Raw genomic sequence first — 18,775 nt, 5'->3', positions numbered from 1 at the left:
GGAATTAATAGGCTGCATATATTCATTCTTCACTCGACCGACAGCTCAGATCCTCGACGGTTACGCTAGGAAGTGTGTAGAGGGACACGAGTTTGGTCTATTCTTATTTTTGTAACAAGATGTTTTGGAGATTGTGTCATAAGTCATAGAGAGTTGAAAAGATTGTTCACTTGGGGTGAATTAAAAAGTTGATGCCGGTATATTTCAATATTGGACAAGAAACTTTGGTTCAGGTACGAAAGCGAGTTACTTGTTTGTATTTGTTTGTTTGTATATGTAAGACTAGACTTTTATTCACTGTTCTCTACCTCAACCTTTCCGTTTATCATTCTCTATCTTTTCTCTCTTTCTCCACCTATCTGTCTCTTTTTCTTTCTCTTCGCTCTCTGTATCTCTTTTACGCTTACTGTCTCTTTATCGATCCTTCTTTCTCTCTTTTACTTAATGTATCTCCTTTGTTCCTTTCTTTTTACTCTTTTTATCTCATTCGCTCTGTCTCTCTTTCTCTCTCTCTCTCTCTGTTTCGTTTGCAGTAGCGGTTTTTTTCACAATATAGGCCTATCTCTTTTTTGCTATTTCTCTTTTCCTCTTTCTTTTTTGCTCTTTCGCTCTCTCTCTCTCTCTTCGCACTTATTGTCGTTTTGTCACATTTACTCTCTTTCATTCTCTCTATTTTTCTTTTTATGTCTTTTACCAACTCGTTTCTCAATCTCTCTTGATCTCTCGAACGAATCTCTCTCTCTCTCTCTCTCTTCAATTCACACAATCACTTTCTTTCTCTCTCTCTTTCTCTCTCTCTTTCTCTCTCATTCTCTCTATCGCCCTTTTCCCCACTCATTACCGCAATCTAATGAAACGCTCATCCATTAGGTGACCACAGAATTAAAATATGAACAAAGCTTCAAACAAAATATGATCGATCACCAGCACCGATAGTTCGATCAATGAAGTAAAATAATGGCTGAGGAAGTAGTGAATCCATGGGGATTAACCTCTTTGTCCATCGGTGGGTCTCAAAGAGACGTGGACTTTGGACTCGCTATAAGTACATACAAACCAATAGAATTTAAATTACTATCGATTAGCTCGTCCTGGAAAACAACAACTTGAAATACCAAAAATAATCAAGATTTTATGCAAAATCAAAAGAGTTTTTTTTTCCATTATTAAATTATATACATTTTAAAAAAAAAGAAATTATCGCAGATTACAAGGCAAATTTTGTTGTTACTGTTTAAAAAACAACAATTACGATTGAAGGTGAAAAAGTCTGCAAATATTTTGTTTTAGATCTAATCTAACTCACAAATAAACTCTGCACTCTATCCAGAAGAATTGAAGAAATTAATTGTAAAAAAAATAAATGAGAAATGGACGAGCTCTCATACAAATCACAAGAAAGATGACGCTTACTATAAGCTATCCCGACAAGACCAACGTCTAACCTTTCGACTCAGGACCGGACACAACAGAATGCGACAACACATGTATCGGAAGCTCAAAATTGGAACCAGTGAAATCTGCCCATGTGGAGTATCACCAGAGAATGCCGACCACGTCCTCCAAAACTGCTCTCTTTACCAAGAGACCCGTATAAGTCACTGGCCCCAAAACACCCCAATAGAAAGAAAACTATATGGAGAGCTGCCTGATTTGGAAACCACTGCGCAGTTCATCTCATATATTGGTCTAGTCATCTGAACGCTCCAACATAACAATGAGAACGAAGAAGAAGAAGATCTAATCAAGACTATGTTTCTTCTGTGTATGTTCAGTCATCATTTCGTTTCACGTCACCAGCTCACAAAGATCCAACCACAAAGTTTAAGTTTGAAGTCGATCCTTGGTAGCAGTATCGATTGATCACCATTAAACGAAATATTTAATAAAATAAAAAAAAAGCTTTCTGAATAGTTTTTGTTAATTTTTTTTTATATGGCATCTAGATCTACAGCCTATATCTTATCTTACATATTACTGATGATAATTTAAACGAGAAAGATAATTACATCCTACGAATTTCGTATGTCAAGGAAAGGATTTATTTGTGTAAGGTTTCAAAAGTTTCAGAGAAAATGACTTGATGCTCTTTTTCTATATAGCTCTCAGTCATTTCCAAATAGCGGCAACAGTTGTGAGACTTAATTGAAATAAGTGTATTAGTTGCAGGAGTAAATCTACACTAAAAAAAAAAAACCCTCAAATATTTCAAAACAAACTTGGTTCCAAGCCGTGATAAGTAGAATTAGTAGTACTACAAATAGTGTACCTACAGTAATTAAGAACACTTCAACTAGCTGAATGGAGGCGCGGTGGCTGAGTGGTAAAGCGCTTGGCTTCCGAACCGAGGGGTCCCGAGCTTTTAATTCTGGGATTTTTAAGGGGCCTCTGAGTCCACCCAGATCTAATGGGTACCTGACATCAGTTGGGGAAAAGAAGGCCTAATGGCGATTGGTCGTTGTGCTGGCCACATGACACCCTCATGAACCGTGGGTCACAGGAATAGATGACCTTTACAACACTTCCCTATAGATCGCAAGGTCTGAAAGGTTAACTTTTCATTTAACACGCTAAATAAGTATTAATGTTTCCCTTGTTACCTGGTAGAGTTGAGAGTGACAATTTCAGTCAGGTGGCTAGCATATAGTATAACACTTTTCCCACCTTTCAATTAGATCTAGGCCTACTCAGTGGAAATATACCTACAATCAGATAACAATGTCAATCTTAAAGAAAGAACTGACGCTATTGGCGAATCCAACTACAAACTATCAGACCTACACATGCCATAAGAGTCAGTTTGACAGCGTCTGTCGCAATAGACAGGGAGCATCGTTAAAAAAGTCTGTCGAAGTCTTCTCAATTTCAACTTCGTTCCAGTTTTCAACTAGTCCTTACAAGATCACGGCGTCGGTCGTTTAAGAGTTGTAGCGTAAGGTCTCATTGTGGTGGATGACCTTGTTCGTTTGGTGGCCAATAGGTCAACAAATATCACCGACACAGCTTCTCTGGCAACAAAAATAATTCGGAAATAGTATTAATAACAATAATTGATAATAATTTTATTTATAAAGCGCTGCTAACAAACAAAATGTAGGCTCAAGGCGCTGTAATAACATTACAAACACAAACACGTCAGCTATAATGACAATTAACCTTAAAAAGTTTTAAACAGATAGGTCTTAATGTTCTTCTTCAAAGTGGTGTAGCATGTTATCTGAGATCAATGGGGAGTGAGTATTAATTCATTCGTTGATTTTATAATTCAATAGGAGATTTTCCTGATAAACGAAACAATGTCAGTGCTAAATCGAACTTCACTGTTGCCAAATGTAGGGCTATGAATGAGAGTTGAGCTATAACTTTAGCACTATCTCAATGCCTGGCAATTATCTTTGTATTACATTTCCTTTATTGCCGATAGTTAGTTACAGTTTTGTTTTTTAAATATAAGTTTAAAGCTAGAGAGTGAAAGTCTGGCGTTTCATCCATATTGAAATTATTTTGTTCTATATATAGAAGAACTTAGAACAGTGATGCCCAAAATATGGCCCGCGGTCCACATGCGGCCCTCGATGCAGGTCTATCCGGCCCGTCAAAAATTTTGATCACACTATAGTACCGTGTCCTTGCCATTTTTAGTTGACTTCCTTTGGTAGCAACGTGAGTGGTTGCTTGCTGTTCAACATTGGAGTGTTGATGAAATGGGACTGCTGAACAAACAAAAACTTGGCTTTGAGTGTACACAATTTTAAAAAAAAGTGAACAGTTTTTACTTTTTTGTACAAAATACGCAAAGTATGTCTGTTTTAATGGAGTATTTACATTGCAGCCTGTCATTCAGAAGTTGGTTTCGGTAAAACTAATTGGAATATCCAACTAGCTGCTATAGAAATAATGTTGGTTACAACTTGTTTCTAATCAAAATATCGTCTGTTCTATTGCATTTCCATTTTCGCAATGATGTGGCCCGCGAGAAGAGTGTAGAGGACTTATTTGGCTCTCGGGCTGAAAAAGGTTGGGCGTCACTGGCTTACAACATCGGATTCTGCAGTGCTTAAAAGTGCACGAAAAAAACAAAACACTTCCATTATTTTGTACACCGATAAACACAGAAATGCTAGCTTTTTGATAGTTTTTTTTCGCCTTTTATGAAAATCTGGGTCCCGACCGTGAGGTATGCGTATCGGACTTTCGTCACGAAGGTAGGCCCTAGTTATTCGTACCCAGTCATCTGCTATCATCTATCACTACTGCACAATGTCTGGACTAGGAAGTAATAATCTTCATTTTGGACCTCTGTAAACACAATAGTGTTGTACTTTACACATTAACATTTCTTTTTTCTTGACATTTAAGAAATGGATCTTGATCTAGTAGCCTACATCACTACCATACTATTTCAACCGATTATGTCTGGGCTCAATATTTTATAATCTGAAAACGATTTAACACACATTAACAGAACTGGATTATTTAAACTTAAAGAAAATAATGCACTTTTTTTTTACATCAATTAACTTATTAAGTAGTGGCGCTTAAGCTTTTTAGGTCATAAAATATTGCACAAGAGTCAACAAGACGTCATCTATTAAGTGTGAAGTCCTTATTCCTTGATTCTGACTTTACCCCTACGTTATAGGCAGCCCAGTTATAAAGCTATATAGGACCTAGTAAGGTCTACTGTATTGCATGTTTCTGATCACTGTGTCGGGTCGTTCCGCAAGACAACGCATTTTATCGACTACCTTTAAAGTGTGATCAGCGCCGTAGATTTATCGATTGTTATGACTGAGATCACATTAAATGAGGACTGTGTGAACCAGTGCTGACTTATCTCCAGTCCAGATCTTATAAATATTGTTTCATTCCCAATCTGTTTAAATTTAGATGAACCATTCAACTCTTATAATGGATAGTCTAAATTGTTACGTCTTATCAGCCTGTGTGGAGATTATACATACAAATTCTTATCATTACACGTATGCTTCATGTAAATTCACAAAAGGATTATGTGAAATATTAATGGTTACTTTATTGAGTGACAATACTACACTACATCCTCCCCCCCCCCCCCACACACAGATTTTCTTGATAGACACTTTATTTTATTCTAATTATTTTTTACATTTATTTTTTTGGTGATTATTCTTAAAGTGGAACTCAACCTTAGTTCTGACAAGTATCAAATCCCTTTTACCACATGGGCCTACTCTCTCCGCTAGACATTTTTTTGAACACACACCTACAACTACACAGTATTATTGCACACACCTTCACACACCTACAACTACACAGTATTATTGCACACACCTTCACACACCTATAACTACACACACCTTCACACACCTACAACTATACAATTTTATTGCAAACACCAAAACACACCTACAAATACACAATTTTATTGCACACACCTTCACACACCTACAACTACACAATTTTATTGCACACACCTACAACTACACAGTATTATTGCACACACCTTCACACACCTACAACTACACAGTATTATTGCACACACCTTCACACACCTATAACTACACACACCTTCACACACCTACAACTACACAATTTTATTGCAAACACCAAAACACACCTACAAATACACAATTTTTTTGCACACACCTTCACACACCTACAACTACACAATTTTATTGCACACACCTACAACTACACAGTATTATTGCACACAACTTCACACACCTACAATTACACAGTATTATTGCACACACCTTCACACACCTATAACTACACACACCTTCACACACCTACAACTATACAATTTTATTGCAAACACCAAAACACACCTACAAATACACAATTTTATTGCACACACCTTCACACACCTACAACTACACAATTTTATTGCACACACCTACAACTACACAGTATTATTACACACACCTTCACACACCTACAACTACACACACCTTCACACACTTCTTTTTTTTTTTTGACAAAACAAGAAAAACAAGCAAAATATAAAAATACATTAAAAAAAACGAAACAATGCTTATCCGAGAGAAAAAAAACTCCACACTTACAACTATTTCTCTCAATAATGTAGAAGTTATTTCCACTTTTAAATACTGAATAAGATAATTAATTACCAATAAATAATTGATTAATGGGTTAATTATGTAATGGATTCATGTTTTGTTAGGTAAAATAAATAATTGTTTTAAGTTTTTAATTGATCTGAGAATAACGTGTGCAATTATCAAAGTAGGCAAAACCCTACATATTTAGCCATATCTAAGAAGGATTAATTTCTCTTCAGGAGGTTTTAAGTTTGGACGATATTACATTTAAGAAAATTAAAATATTATTCTAACAGTTTTTAATGTAATCCTAACAGTTTTAGTCTATAGTCTAATGCATGTAATAAGTCAGCACACCGTTGTGATATCAATAAGGAAATGTCTCACTAATGCGCTATCGAAAATGACATGGAAGGACCCCCTCAAAAAAAAAACAACAACTCTAATAAGCCCCACTGAGTAAACGGATGGCTGCCTGGTCGTGTGGTTTGTGCGCTGGACTGTCGTTCGGATTTATCGATGGTCGAGGGTTCAAATCCTGCCCGCTCCCATCCCCCGTCGTCCTGTGGGAGGTTTGGACTAGGAAGTAAACTATCTTCAACTCTGAAGGAACATCCGAAACATGTCAAACATTGGACAAACAAAGGATTGAGCCTTTGCTAACGAGCAGTAAAGCTTTCCATGGTTGAACGCTGTTGTTAGCCTCATATTGCAGGAGCCTAAATCGATTTCTTCCATTAACAATAGATTTTTTTTAAATCATCGTTCTCTGTTGTGTCAACAACGCTTCGGTTTAATCCGTCACCAATTGACTTGTCGCTATTTTGAAAAGCCAAACTATCCACATTTTAATCTTTGAATTAGTTAATTACTTTTTTTTTTGGGCACTGACATTATTTTTTATTTTGCTGGGAACTAGTTTGCTTTAATATCATCAAGTCACTTTGCAGTCTATAAAAATAATTATTTTGTTTATTATAACCTTGACTGCCTAGACCAGCGGTTCTCAACCTTTTATGCTCGGCGACCCCTTTTTACAATCCCCCACTTAGCCGCGACCCCCCCCCCCGCACACACACACAGCATTAGAGTCAGAAACCCCATTGACAACGAAAAACATGCTGAGAGTTACTCCCTTAGAGCACGTGAGAGGAAGCGAGCAGTGAGTCTTAAGGTTCCCTTGTCCCCGTACAAGGACAACCTCTGTGTCGTACATGAACCAGTATCTTCTCTATCTATAGCTTGTCCCAATCGTCCTTCGTGCAGAACTCTGCATTCGTAAAGAATGTGTTCTATTGTTTCATCGTCCTCCATGCAATGGCGACACCGTGTGTCGTAGTTCTCCTTCCATCGTCCGAGGTAAGCACCAATTGGACAATGGCCGACCCGGAACTGGGCTAGGACTGCCTGTTCCGCACGATTAAGTTGCCACCATGCATCCCTTCTGTCTGGTCTCCTCATTGCCCGATAAAGCTCACGCCCCTTGTCCGAAGAATCCCAGCCGTCGTGCCAAAGTGTCAACATGCGCTGGTTGACTAGGGATCGTACACTTTCATATGAGTACGGTTCATCATTTTCGAGCGCCGTTGCGACCGCGGTTTTCGCGAGCTGGTCAGCCAAATCGTGGCTGACCACCCCACAATGGGCGGGCACCCATTGCAAAGTAACGTTCACGCCGAATCGTAGGAGACGCCCTCCGACCGTTAGGACGTCCCATACCCTTCTAGCACCTTCATCCAGCCGTTCTATGGCCTCCAGTGCGGCCACCGAGTCCGTGAAAAGAACTACGTCGTGCGCTGACGCAGTCCCGTTACGTACCATCGTAGCCACCCAGTCCAGTGCTTGGAACATTGCTTCGAGTTCAGCCTCGAGGCTGCTTTTCTGCTGACAGGGACCACTGAGCTCGTCACTTTCGGGATTGCCAGAGAGTCGAACTACCGCTCCGTACCCAGCTTTCACAGTTCCCTCGAGCGTCCGCACAGAACCGTCTGTGTAGATGGTGGTTACTCCGGCTGGATATGATGCGATAGTCTCTCTGGCTGCTTGTAGTAGCCGTGTGGTTGGACTCTGCTTCGTCACCACTGGGTCAAGTAGGCTCTTCCGTATCGTCGGCATGCCGAGAGCCTCCATCGGAAAGATAGAACCGGACGGGGAAAGAGCAGCCCGCTCCACCGGCAGATTCGCCTCTCTGACCAGCCCGCGTGCCACATGCATGAAACAAGGCCGGTTTTTGAGGCGTCTCCTACCCTCCCAGTTGTCAACCAGACTTCTGAGTGGGCATCCATCTTCCAGCCGCATATATCTCTCGTGAGCTAGTATGACGGCTCGTTCTCTGCGCAATTTCAACGGTGGGATGTTTGCCATAATCTCGCCAGCGGCAATTGGCGTTGTCCTAAAGGTTCCACAGATTAGTCTTATGGCTTGGTTCTGGACAGAGTCTAGGCTTGCTAAGGTCGTTTGCGAGGCCCAGACCTGAACAGGAAGACTGTAGTCCATGTGAGAGCGTACTGCACCCATGTACAGTCCTCTCAGCACGTCAGCTCTCGCTCCCCACTTCGTTCCAGCTAGTTTCTTTACGATATTCAACTTCTCGGAAGCTGTTTCTTTTACCTGTTGAATATGATCGCACATAGTCAGTTTCTGATCGAGAATTACTCCAAGGTACTTGGGCTTTTTATCCCATTCCAGAATCTTGCCATCCATTCTAAGCTCGACAGGTTCCTTCAATATATCACGGCCCAGCGTAAACCATGAGTAAACCGACTTCGAGTGGTTTACCTCAAGGTTCCACATTCTGGCGTAGCAGGATATAGTTGTTAATGCCTGCTGGAGAGTGTCAATGAGTTGTTGACGGTCTCTCCCTGACTCCCACAACACGATATCATCTGCAAACAACAGCTTCTGACATTTCAAAAGAGCCGGCAAGTCGTTGATAAAGACCAAAAACAGCGTACAGCTGAGTGCCGATCCCTGCGGCACCCCCTGCTCAAGTGGAAGTTTCCTCGACAAGTGCTTACCAACACGAGTCTGTACCGTTCTTTCCGTGAGGAAATTTTGGATCCACCTAAGCATATGTGAACCGACACCTAAGTTCATCAGTTTCAACAACAAGCCGGGCCTCCATACTCTGTCGTAGGCCTGCCTGAGATCGATAAATACCGCTAGCGTCGACTGACCAGGTCGATTTGTGTTGCCCCACTGGAAGCCATCCGCCACTTTCTGCATGAATAACGTCACTTGATCGATCGCATTTCGTTGCCTCCTGAACCCGCCCTGTTCAGGAGCAATGAGACCCTTCGTTTCTAGAAACCATGTGAGCCTTCTGTTGACCATGCGTTCGGCCGCCTTCCCGACGTTGGACGTTAACGAGACGGGTCGGTAGCTTTCTGCACGATCTGGGATTTTCCCCTTTTTGAGCAGGGGAACAATCGTTGCCACTCGCCAAGCCTTGGGGAAATCCCCCTTAGTCCAAGTACGATTGATCAAATCCAACAGTTTCCTTCTGCCTATGGGACCGAGATGTTTCAGCATTTCGTTGCTGACCCCATCTGGCCCCGGTGCCTTGCGCAACTTGCACTTCCGAAGTGCAATGTCTAGCTCTCCGTAGGTAAAAGAGTTGATGAATGTGCTCGTCTCGTCCTCACCATAGACATATCTGCGTTTCGCTTTCGCCTTCCTGATGCTGTCTAGAGCTTTCGACACTTCGCTCCTCTCACCCGTCCTAGAGATAGCCGCAAAGGCATGGTTTAGAGCGTCCGACCGTTTAGAGTCAGTGACCACCAAGCCTTGAGCCGTTTGCAGGGGCGCAGCTGCTTTTGGTTCTTTCGCCCTGGTTAGGTTATTGAGAAGTTTCCATGCCTGTCGTCCGTCCGCAAGATCCAGGTTAGCACATGTCTTCGCCCATTTCTGTCTCGTACCCTCCGCAATGGCTTCCTTTACCTCCGCCGTTAGCTTGTTGTAAGCTCTTCTGGTTTCATCGGTTTTTCGACGACTATGCTGCCTTCGTGCAGCCCGCCTTAGTCGGATTAGGCGTGCCAGTGCGGGAGACCAAAAGTGACTAAACTTGCGCCCCCCGTAGGACCTCGGGATAGCTTTTCGAGCAGCACCTAAGATGGCTTTGACAAAGAGTCCGTAAGTCCGGTTAATGCAATCTGCTTGAATATCCAATCCGTCCAGAGCTACATCCGATGCACTCCTAAACAGATCCCAGTTAGCGCGTTTATACACCCATTTTGGTTCTGTATATGGGGTACTCACATTGAGCTTTCCGAGTTCGATTGTGACCAAGACCGGCAGATGATCACTACCGACATCGTTGAGCACGTCCACTCTTGACTGTGACCTTAAGTCAGCTGACACCAGGGACAAGTCTGGCCGCGACATACCCCCATGCCCGGTGTGCAGAAAGGTCGGGGGGCTGTCTTTGCCCTGCAAAACAACCAGATTTGTTTCGTCACATATCTCAAGTAGCCGGCGCCCTCGGACATCAGAGTCCGCGCATCCCCACGCTGGGGACTTAGCGTTGAAATCACCCGCAACGATCATCCTTGTACCAAAAGGCTCTTGCAGTTTGAATTGCAACTCAGACTTAGGTGGATTGTATAGGTTTACGCATGTGAATCGCTGACCATATTTGTACACCTCCACTGTCAAAGTGTCTGTCCCACCGGGTCCCGCAGGGGCGCTGGATTCCACTACTCGGGCTGTAAGCGTATTACGTACGAACGTTACAAGTACCTGGCACCTCGAGCAGGAACACCGGTAGGCTGTGAAGCCGTAAAGAAGAGGTGGCCCCTCGTCTGAGCGTAAAGTCTCTTGGCACAGTAGGACATCTGCCTCGTATTGCTCTGCTATCGTATAGACCTCAATCCGTTTCAGCGAGAACTGCCGATTCAGATTGAGGTGGATAATTCGTAGCTGTTTGCTTCGGTCGTAACCGGGTGGGGGGGCACCACTCCCCCCTGCCTTGCCTCCTGGTGCGTTCACCTTTCGGGTTCTGGTGAATGAGGGTGTACCACGTCCTCTAGCTTTGCCTCCTGGTACGGTCACCTTTCGGGTTTTCGTGGGGGGCACAACTCCCCCGTTTGTGCGTGAGGCCATCGTGGCGCTCTGGGCTAGTGGGCTGGGCTCAGGCGTCGTACCTGAGGGATGCTGGCCACCTGTCTCACATCCTATGGTATTGCCGGTCTTTTGGTGGGGCACGACTCCACCGTATGTGCTTGAGGCCATCGTGGCGCTCTGTGTTAGTGGGCTGGGCTCAGGCGTCGTACCTGAGGGATGCTGGCCACCTGTCTCACATCCAGAGGAAACCGTTTCCTCCCGCGTTTTCTTGTCCGATAGTAGCACATTTTTCGACCACAAACCTATCGTTGCCGTTGTGTGGTCGGAGCCTGTTAGACCGGTAATGCTCATACCCGCGTTTTCGACACTTGACTTGACTTGCATAGATAGAGAGAAATTTGCCCCGGGGGGGGCGGACTGGTTGCATGTAAGACACACAGGCTGTCCCATCGTTGAGACAATAGCTGAATGTCCTGGACTGGTGTCCAAGACCGCTGAACCCATTGTCGGCACTGCGAGCTTGCCCTCGAGAGAGGGGAAATTTTGGAGACCGTCTCTTTCAACGTTCGTTACCAATGCCGTCGGCGTGGCGGCTTAGTGCGATGCCGGTGTCTCCGGAAACACTGGTCCCGAGGTCCCCCAACGTTTGTGGCGCGCCGTATCGTAGCACGCTGGACTCCGATCTTTTCACCCCCGTACTCAGCCTTGTGAGCCGAATACAGTGGCTACTAAGTTAACCATGCTCCCCCACTCGGTGGGAGGCGGAGACGTGTGGCTGTTTTTATTTTATATTGATCACCTGGCCTTAAAAACCTGTAATCAAAAACCAGTTCCTCTTGGCCACCCCCACATGGGGTGTTCACGCGACAACCACGATGAGGTGGGATCTGGAATTGCCGCGCACAGCATTAGAAGAATAGTCAATAACAATCCATTTTTTCAATGGTCTTTGGCGACCCCTGGCTAATTGTCAATCGACCCCCAAGGGGGTCGCGACCCACAGGTTGAGACCCCCTGGCCTAGACATTGTCATTAAGTCTTTTATATTATCACCTTTTGAAGATTGAATTTAGCCTCTTTTGTCTGCTTCAAACGTCTTGATGTGTACTATACATTTGACCATCAACTAGTAACTGAAAAACAAATTTAAATAAATTAGTATCTTTCACCTCTAAATTTATAACACATAGAGTAGTGTTTACTGTGAGTGATATAAGTATCGCTACAAAGTGTTTCGTTTATTAGTGACACAAAGAAAAGGCAATGTATATTTTCTAAATATAAAAGAAAATAATTTTATAAAAAGCAAAGCTTACATGTGGAGAGAACCGCCCAATTACTGCTATATATATATATCAGAACTCCAATTATCTCGTTTTTTTTATTTTTAAAACAAAGTCAATTAATTATCTCTAATTAATAAACTAATAGTTATTTTTTATATTGATTTATGTATTGTAATTGACAACGAATTATTTAGAAAAGCTTCAACTTGAACATAGAATGGGAAGTGGGAGAAATAAGGTGTAGGCTACAAGCTCTGTGCAAGACAAAATTGTAAATCAACCCTTTCAGACCTTGCGATATATAGGGCAGATGATGTGAAGGTGGTCCGTTTCTGTGGCCCACGGTTATCAAGGGTGTAAAGTGGCCAGCACAACCGCTTTACTTAGAGTTGGCTGGACTCATGGGCGTCCTAAAAATCCCAACTGCCATCGTGATTGGAACTCGCGCTTTACCACGCCCCCTATATATTTATAATTATCGTATATTTTACTAAGACGATAGCGAAGGGCACCCAAGGCAGAACACTACAAGCCCTGACTACTCTTTCCTTTTCTTAATAAAATATTTTATTGGTGATGAATTTAGATAACCTGCTGTCTATAGATGCACATAGTATAAATAAATGATCTTCGAACGGTTAGGCCTCAAACTGTTTTTTGTTTGTTTGTGTTTTTCATGGGATGTAATACTTTAATATACGTGTGGTGTGTGTATGTGTGTGTGTGTGTTAATTTTAAAGGCCTAGATTTACGTTACATGTATGGATAGTCCCTATGAGCGGCTACGTTTCTGACCTATACATAGGTCTACTCTTAGACAAAACCGTTATCTCAAGAACACTGTAAGACGTAAGCGAAACATTCATCTATTTGTCACAGAATCATCGCTAATCAATACTACAGTGATATTAACGTTAATATTAATATTAACTTTGTCAATATATTATTACTGCATTGGTGTGCATAGCTAGACACTGGTAATTTGCGAACGAATACACTAAAGCGCTTGAAATCGGGCGGACTGATTCAGAGAATCTCCCTCTTGACAATTCTAGAGCAGGGCCAAATGTACTACCGAATATACTATATTAAGTCTAGAGAATGACCACATGTACTATATTAAGTCTAGAGAATGACCACATGTACAATATTAAGTCTAGAGAATGACCACATGTACTATATTGTGCCTAGAGAATGATCACATCTACTATATTGTGCCTAGAGAATAACCACATATACTATATTAAGTCTAGAGAATGACCACATGTACTATATTAAGTCTAGAGAATGACCACATGTACTATATTAAGTCTAGAGAATGACCACATGTACTATATTGTGCCTAGAGAATGATCACATCTACTATATTGTGCCTAGACAATAACCACATATACTATATTAAGTCTAGAGAATGACCACATGTACTATATTAAGTCTAGAGAATGACCACATATACTATATTAAGTCTAGAGAATGACCACATGTACTATATTAAGTCTAGAGAATGACCACATGTACTATATTAAGTCTAGAGAATGACCACATGTACTATATTAAATCTAGAGAATGACCACATGTACTATATTAAGTCTAGAGAATGACCACAGTCTGAAGAATGACAACATTTACTAGGTCAAGCTCAATTGATAAAACAAATAAACATTAGGCCTATATTACATTCTGTTAGAATTTTCATTCAAAACCTGAAACAGCAAACAGAAATTCCAAAGGTAGACTTATGTTAGTAACAGACCTTTGTTAGTATACGAAGAAATACTATAACACAGTTGAAATAATAAAAACACTGGCGCATATAGAATGACTTGGTCAGGGTTCTTTATTCTGGTCTGTAGGTGGCAATTAGTTCTGCCTAGTGAATTCCACGCTCTGTTTCTCGCGGCTCCTACAGGGGTGTGCAATATGCCAGGAATTGTCTTTCTGTTAAGTAGGTCGTAAAGTTCATTCTTGTTTCTAGCAGAGAGCAAACCTTACTCACAATTCCATGTATACATTTAGATCTACGCACTTATAAACTTATAATTAACGTTTGAAAGTCATTTTACTTTCAGGTGTTGTGTTTTAGGTGTTGTGTTTCAGGTGTTGTGTTTTAGAGCTAGAGATTCACAGAACACATTGATGATTCGCCTTTTTAGTTTGCCGTGTGTTGCGCGATTTTTATCTTCATTTTAAATGTCAACAATCCTCAAGGCTTTGTGAACATTGAGTCGTTAAGATAATAACAGTTTTAATTTCTTCTTTGTTTCCATCATGTCAATACAGCTGAGTAGTTGTTTTGTGTTTTTAAAAGAGAACGTAACTCTGTTACATGTCTTAATTGTGCATCATAGTCCTTTTTTTCCCCTTCTGTCCTAATAGGCGTTAGCTTTGAAACTCATTATGTTGCTTTCTAGCTTCTATATTAATCTTTGGACTCGAAGCCTAATTATGGCTATGTATAGATCTAGAGCCCATCTCATAGCAATGTCTCTTTATTTTTTGATTAGTTCAAAATGCAGAATCAGCATATCTTAATAAATGTGATATGTTTGATATCTTATCTTATAAAATACAGACGTTACTTCAAAAAAGAAGATGATTACGTCCTACGCGTCATGCATCTAGTCATGCATGCTAACCAATGACTTCGATTCTGCCAGTTCACTGGTTTTCCTGGCTAGCTTAAGCAAACCATTCCATGCTCTAATAACACTAGGGAAGAAGGAGTATTTGTAGAAATTTGAACGAGGAATGTGCCTTTATCTTTGTGTCTTTCTGTATTTAAAAAATTGTGTGAGTTGCTAACCTGAGCTAGTGAATAAAATGTGATCTTTGGTTTGTTGTATAGCTGTTAGTAGTTTAAATTTATCTTGATCTTCAAAATTTTTAGTCTAATTCAATGAAAATTAGATAAATGTTTGTTTACAGTCGCAATGGATAGTAGATATCACTTTGTATATTTAAGCGGATAATAAGCCTATCCTTTAAATCTAATGTTTTTTTTTTCCCATTTTGATGTGAACCTATTCTATGAATTCTTCTGTGCTCGTTTTTTTCCGAATTTTCTAAAACTATACGTTATAACATTTATTATTTTATTGTTATTATTCATATTTAAAAAACAACAACTGAACACTATGTCTAGGAGCAGGATAAGAAAGACAGGGAGGGAGAAAGAGAGAAAGAGAGCAAGAGAAAGAGAAAGAGAGAGAATTATCGAATAGAAAAAGAGAACAATTATATCAGCCATATATGTAATTATTCTCATTGTAAACATTTCACAGGTGGCCACATTAGACGTCCAAGCACAATGTAACTTGGACAAAAAGGAATTAACCGATTGCTTGACACCATAATGCTTCTGTGTTCCGGTTTCACGTCTACGTGGGTACCGTGGATTACAAATAACTCGTCAGCGGCTATTTTCCAAACACCAACTTATTGACCGAAGACGGCAGCTGTCCTTCGCAGGACAGTTACAGTCATCGGACAGTTACAGTCACTGTTGAAGTGAAGAAAACTATGAGTGGCATCTCGCTGCCAATTATTCCGGGAGCTACCCCTGCTCCAGCAAGAGTATCTGGAGGATCTGACCATGGTGGAAGTCGCCCGGGGTCAGGAGCTAGCGGTCATAACTATTTTCAGTCACCGGTAGGATATTCAAGTAAGTCTCTATTAATATCGAAGCAGGCGTGTGGATGTAGAAGTAGAACATGGACGCTGATTTGAAAAAAAAAAAAAAAACGGCTCTAAGTTTTTATTCTAGAAATTGAACAGTTGATGTATATCGCTGTGAAAAGATTTACTAGCTCGTTAGCCACACGGGGAACAACTCTAGTTTGACCGTTATCATTTTTCAATTAAAAATTAAATAAATTTAAAATTTGGTTAGAGAACTAGATCTAGGTTTAGATCCAACATCGGTTTTTGAAAGGACTGTCGCGTTCTTGAAAAAGACTATCGCGATCGGGAATTTCCGAATGTAAGGCTTTGTTGATTCAAGATTTTGATAAATTAATGTTTAGGAACATTTTTGCATATCGTCTTCTTAGTATAGATCCATAGGACTCTCATTGGAATAGTCTCAAGTTTAGAAGATCTATACATTCGTTTATCCAGGATTCTTTCTCGGTAGGGGGGGGGGAGGTAGCGGGGTAAAAAATGTTCCTGTGGTTTTTTAGTCTAACATTCATAAGTTAAGATAAAACAATCTCTGTATAAGTTGGATAAAGGAGATATTGTCTTAAGTATTTTTTTATATTTTGTGAAAATAGTTGAATCTAAGAAAAACAATTTTATGTTTAGATGATGTTTTTTTTTTTACTATAATTAAAACTTCTTCATTGGAAATGTGTGATGATTGCTTTCTTATCTTATCTTATAGTATGTATAAGAAATCAACGAAGCCAAAGAGCCAAAGGATTTCTATGATGAAAAATTACGGTCAAACCAGATATTTCCCTTTTTGGCCAATTAGCTAGTATTTTTTTCACAAATATATATGTAAATTGTCAAATTTGTCGAAAAATCGTTAGAGTTGATCCGTGTCCAGTCACTCAGGTTTTTTTTTTTAATTTTTATTTTTGATTCGATGAAAGCTTTGTAAGCTGATAAGAGGAGTTGTAAAAAAAGAAATTCACTCCGTCACCAAGAGTTTTCCTGCATTCGCTCTCCTGGCGTCTTCAATACACTAATTTATGCACTTAATTTAATAGTTTCTTAAACATTGATAACAATGACGTTTTTACTTGATAAATAATCAACTATAGAATTATTTCTACAATTTTGTTGACGCTGACCTCTTTTCAGCACGTCGTGGCTTGGTGTGTTTTATTCCTGTGTAGAATATATTGGAAGAATATCGTATTTCAGAAACTGGAGTTGTAGTCTTCCTACACCTACTTTAACGTTCAGAATTTTTTTTCTTTTTTATTTATAACAAAGTTATATCAGGCAATTTTTTTTAGGTGGAGTGGAGGTTATTTGATGGGGTAAGAGTGTTACATTTTGTTCCCGCCACACGCGGCGAAACTGCTCGCAACGCCTCTGCACAACGATTTTTTGTAAACGTGATATCTCTGCTACTCAATGACTCTAAGAGCAGCTGATTCTTAGTTTTTTTGTGCCAAGTTTGAGTTGTAGTGTAGGCCCACTTGACTTACTTGACTAAATGACCAAAGGTGCATAGGGCTGCAACAGTGTCATTGAACAGTTATGGACATTTGCCCCCCTCCTCCTGTTTGGTCCTTGTCACGCCCGGCCTTAGATAATTGGAGCCCCTAAGCAAAGTGAAATGGGGCAAAAAAAAGCGAAAAATTAAAATAACATTTTTATTTAAAACCTAGTGTACCCTTACAATAACACAGGGGAAAAGTCTCGCTATTTCTTCTCTAAAAATTGTTTTGAGTCCTGTGCGACGCCCCGACCAATCGGAAGCCCTAAGCGGCTGCCTAGTTTACCTATGCCTAAGGCCGGCCCTAATCATGTCCATCCTTTCATCTTTGCTTCTTGGTCTACCGACGTCCTCGAAATTTTGTTTGGTCTCTTAGCCTTTCTCTTCCCTTGTGGGTTCCAGCTTAAAGCCTCTTTTGCCATATTTTCTAATGCTCTTCGCATTGTATGCCCACTCCAGTCCCGTTTGCACCCACTAGAACAAGCCTTTTACAGGACATTCTCTCAAATATTGATTTACTTAAATACACCAGTCTATTAAACGTGGTTAGAACTAGATGAAAATGTGTTATCTATTCAATAATCACTTGTTGATTTATCTAGTTAATCTAGAATGCCTCTAGCAAAGTCTACACTTTTATGATTCTTTTTTTTTATTTAGTTCCTTTTTAAGATTTTGTGACTCCACATTAAATTTAAATCTCAAGTGAACTGCAGTATTTAGATCAATGTCCTACTCTAAATGTTAGCTGAACAGCTTCGGCTATGCAGGTGGCACTGTAAGCATACTTGAAATAATAAATAAATGAAAAAACAACCTGCCAGCAATGGGTGGTGTTAATCTTGTTTGACTGCTAACACCGCTAAGCAAATATTCCCCGGTGTCGAGTGACACGACTACAATCAAACATGGAAATGCATTCAATCCTTTCCCCCCAGGAATCAAGTCTGTGAACAAGCATGTTCTGCTATGATTGATATATCAATACTTCGTTTTTTTTAAAACGTCTTTAAGTGTTTTGTATGGCAGCGAATTCCCTCCACAAATTGACAAGTTGTTTTTACTTATAGCTCACACATTGTCTCAACACTCAGGTTATTGTATACGCGTGTACTGATATTGAAATAGATCGTTAAAGACTTATATATATATATGAAAATATATATATATATATATATATATATATAAATATATATATATGATGTTCAAGACTG

General features: G+C 40.4%; 1 protein-coding gene across 2 annotated transcripts in view; it reads left to right on the top strand.

Annotated features, from left to right (window-relative positions):
• LOC106061672 (uncharacterized) overlaps nt 1-18,775 on the top strand; it is a 52,871-nt gene continuing 34,096 nt past the window's right edge. Inside the window, exons 1-2 of one of the 2 annotated variants that reach the window (XM_056026555.1) lie at nt 1-233; nt 15,673-16,052. In XM_056026555.1, coding sequence (XP_055882530.1) covers nt 15,911-16,052 — 142 coding nt within the window. In that variant the 5' untranslated portion in view covers nt 1-233; nt 15,673-15,910. The remainder of the gene's footprint in view (nt 234-15,672; nt 16,053-18,775) is intronic. The other variant, XM_056026557.1, reaches the window with a different exon arrangement.

The sequence above is a fragment of the Biomphalaria glabrata genome, chromosome 4 (assembly GCF_947242115.1).
Source record: "Biomphalaria glabrata chromosome 4, xgBioGlab47.1, whole genome shotgun sequence".
Lineage (NCBI taxonomy): Eukaryota > Metazoa > Mollusca > Gastropoda > Planorbidae > Biomphalaria > Biomphalaria glabrata.
This window is presented reverse-complemented; position numbering and strand designations above follow the sequence as displayed.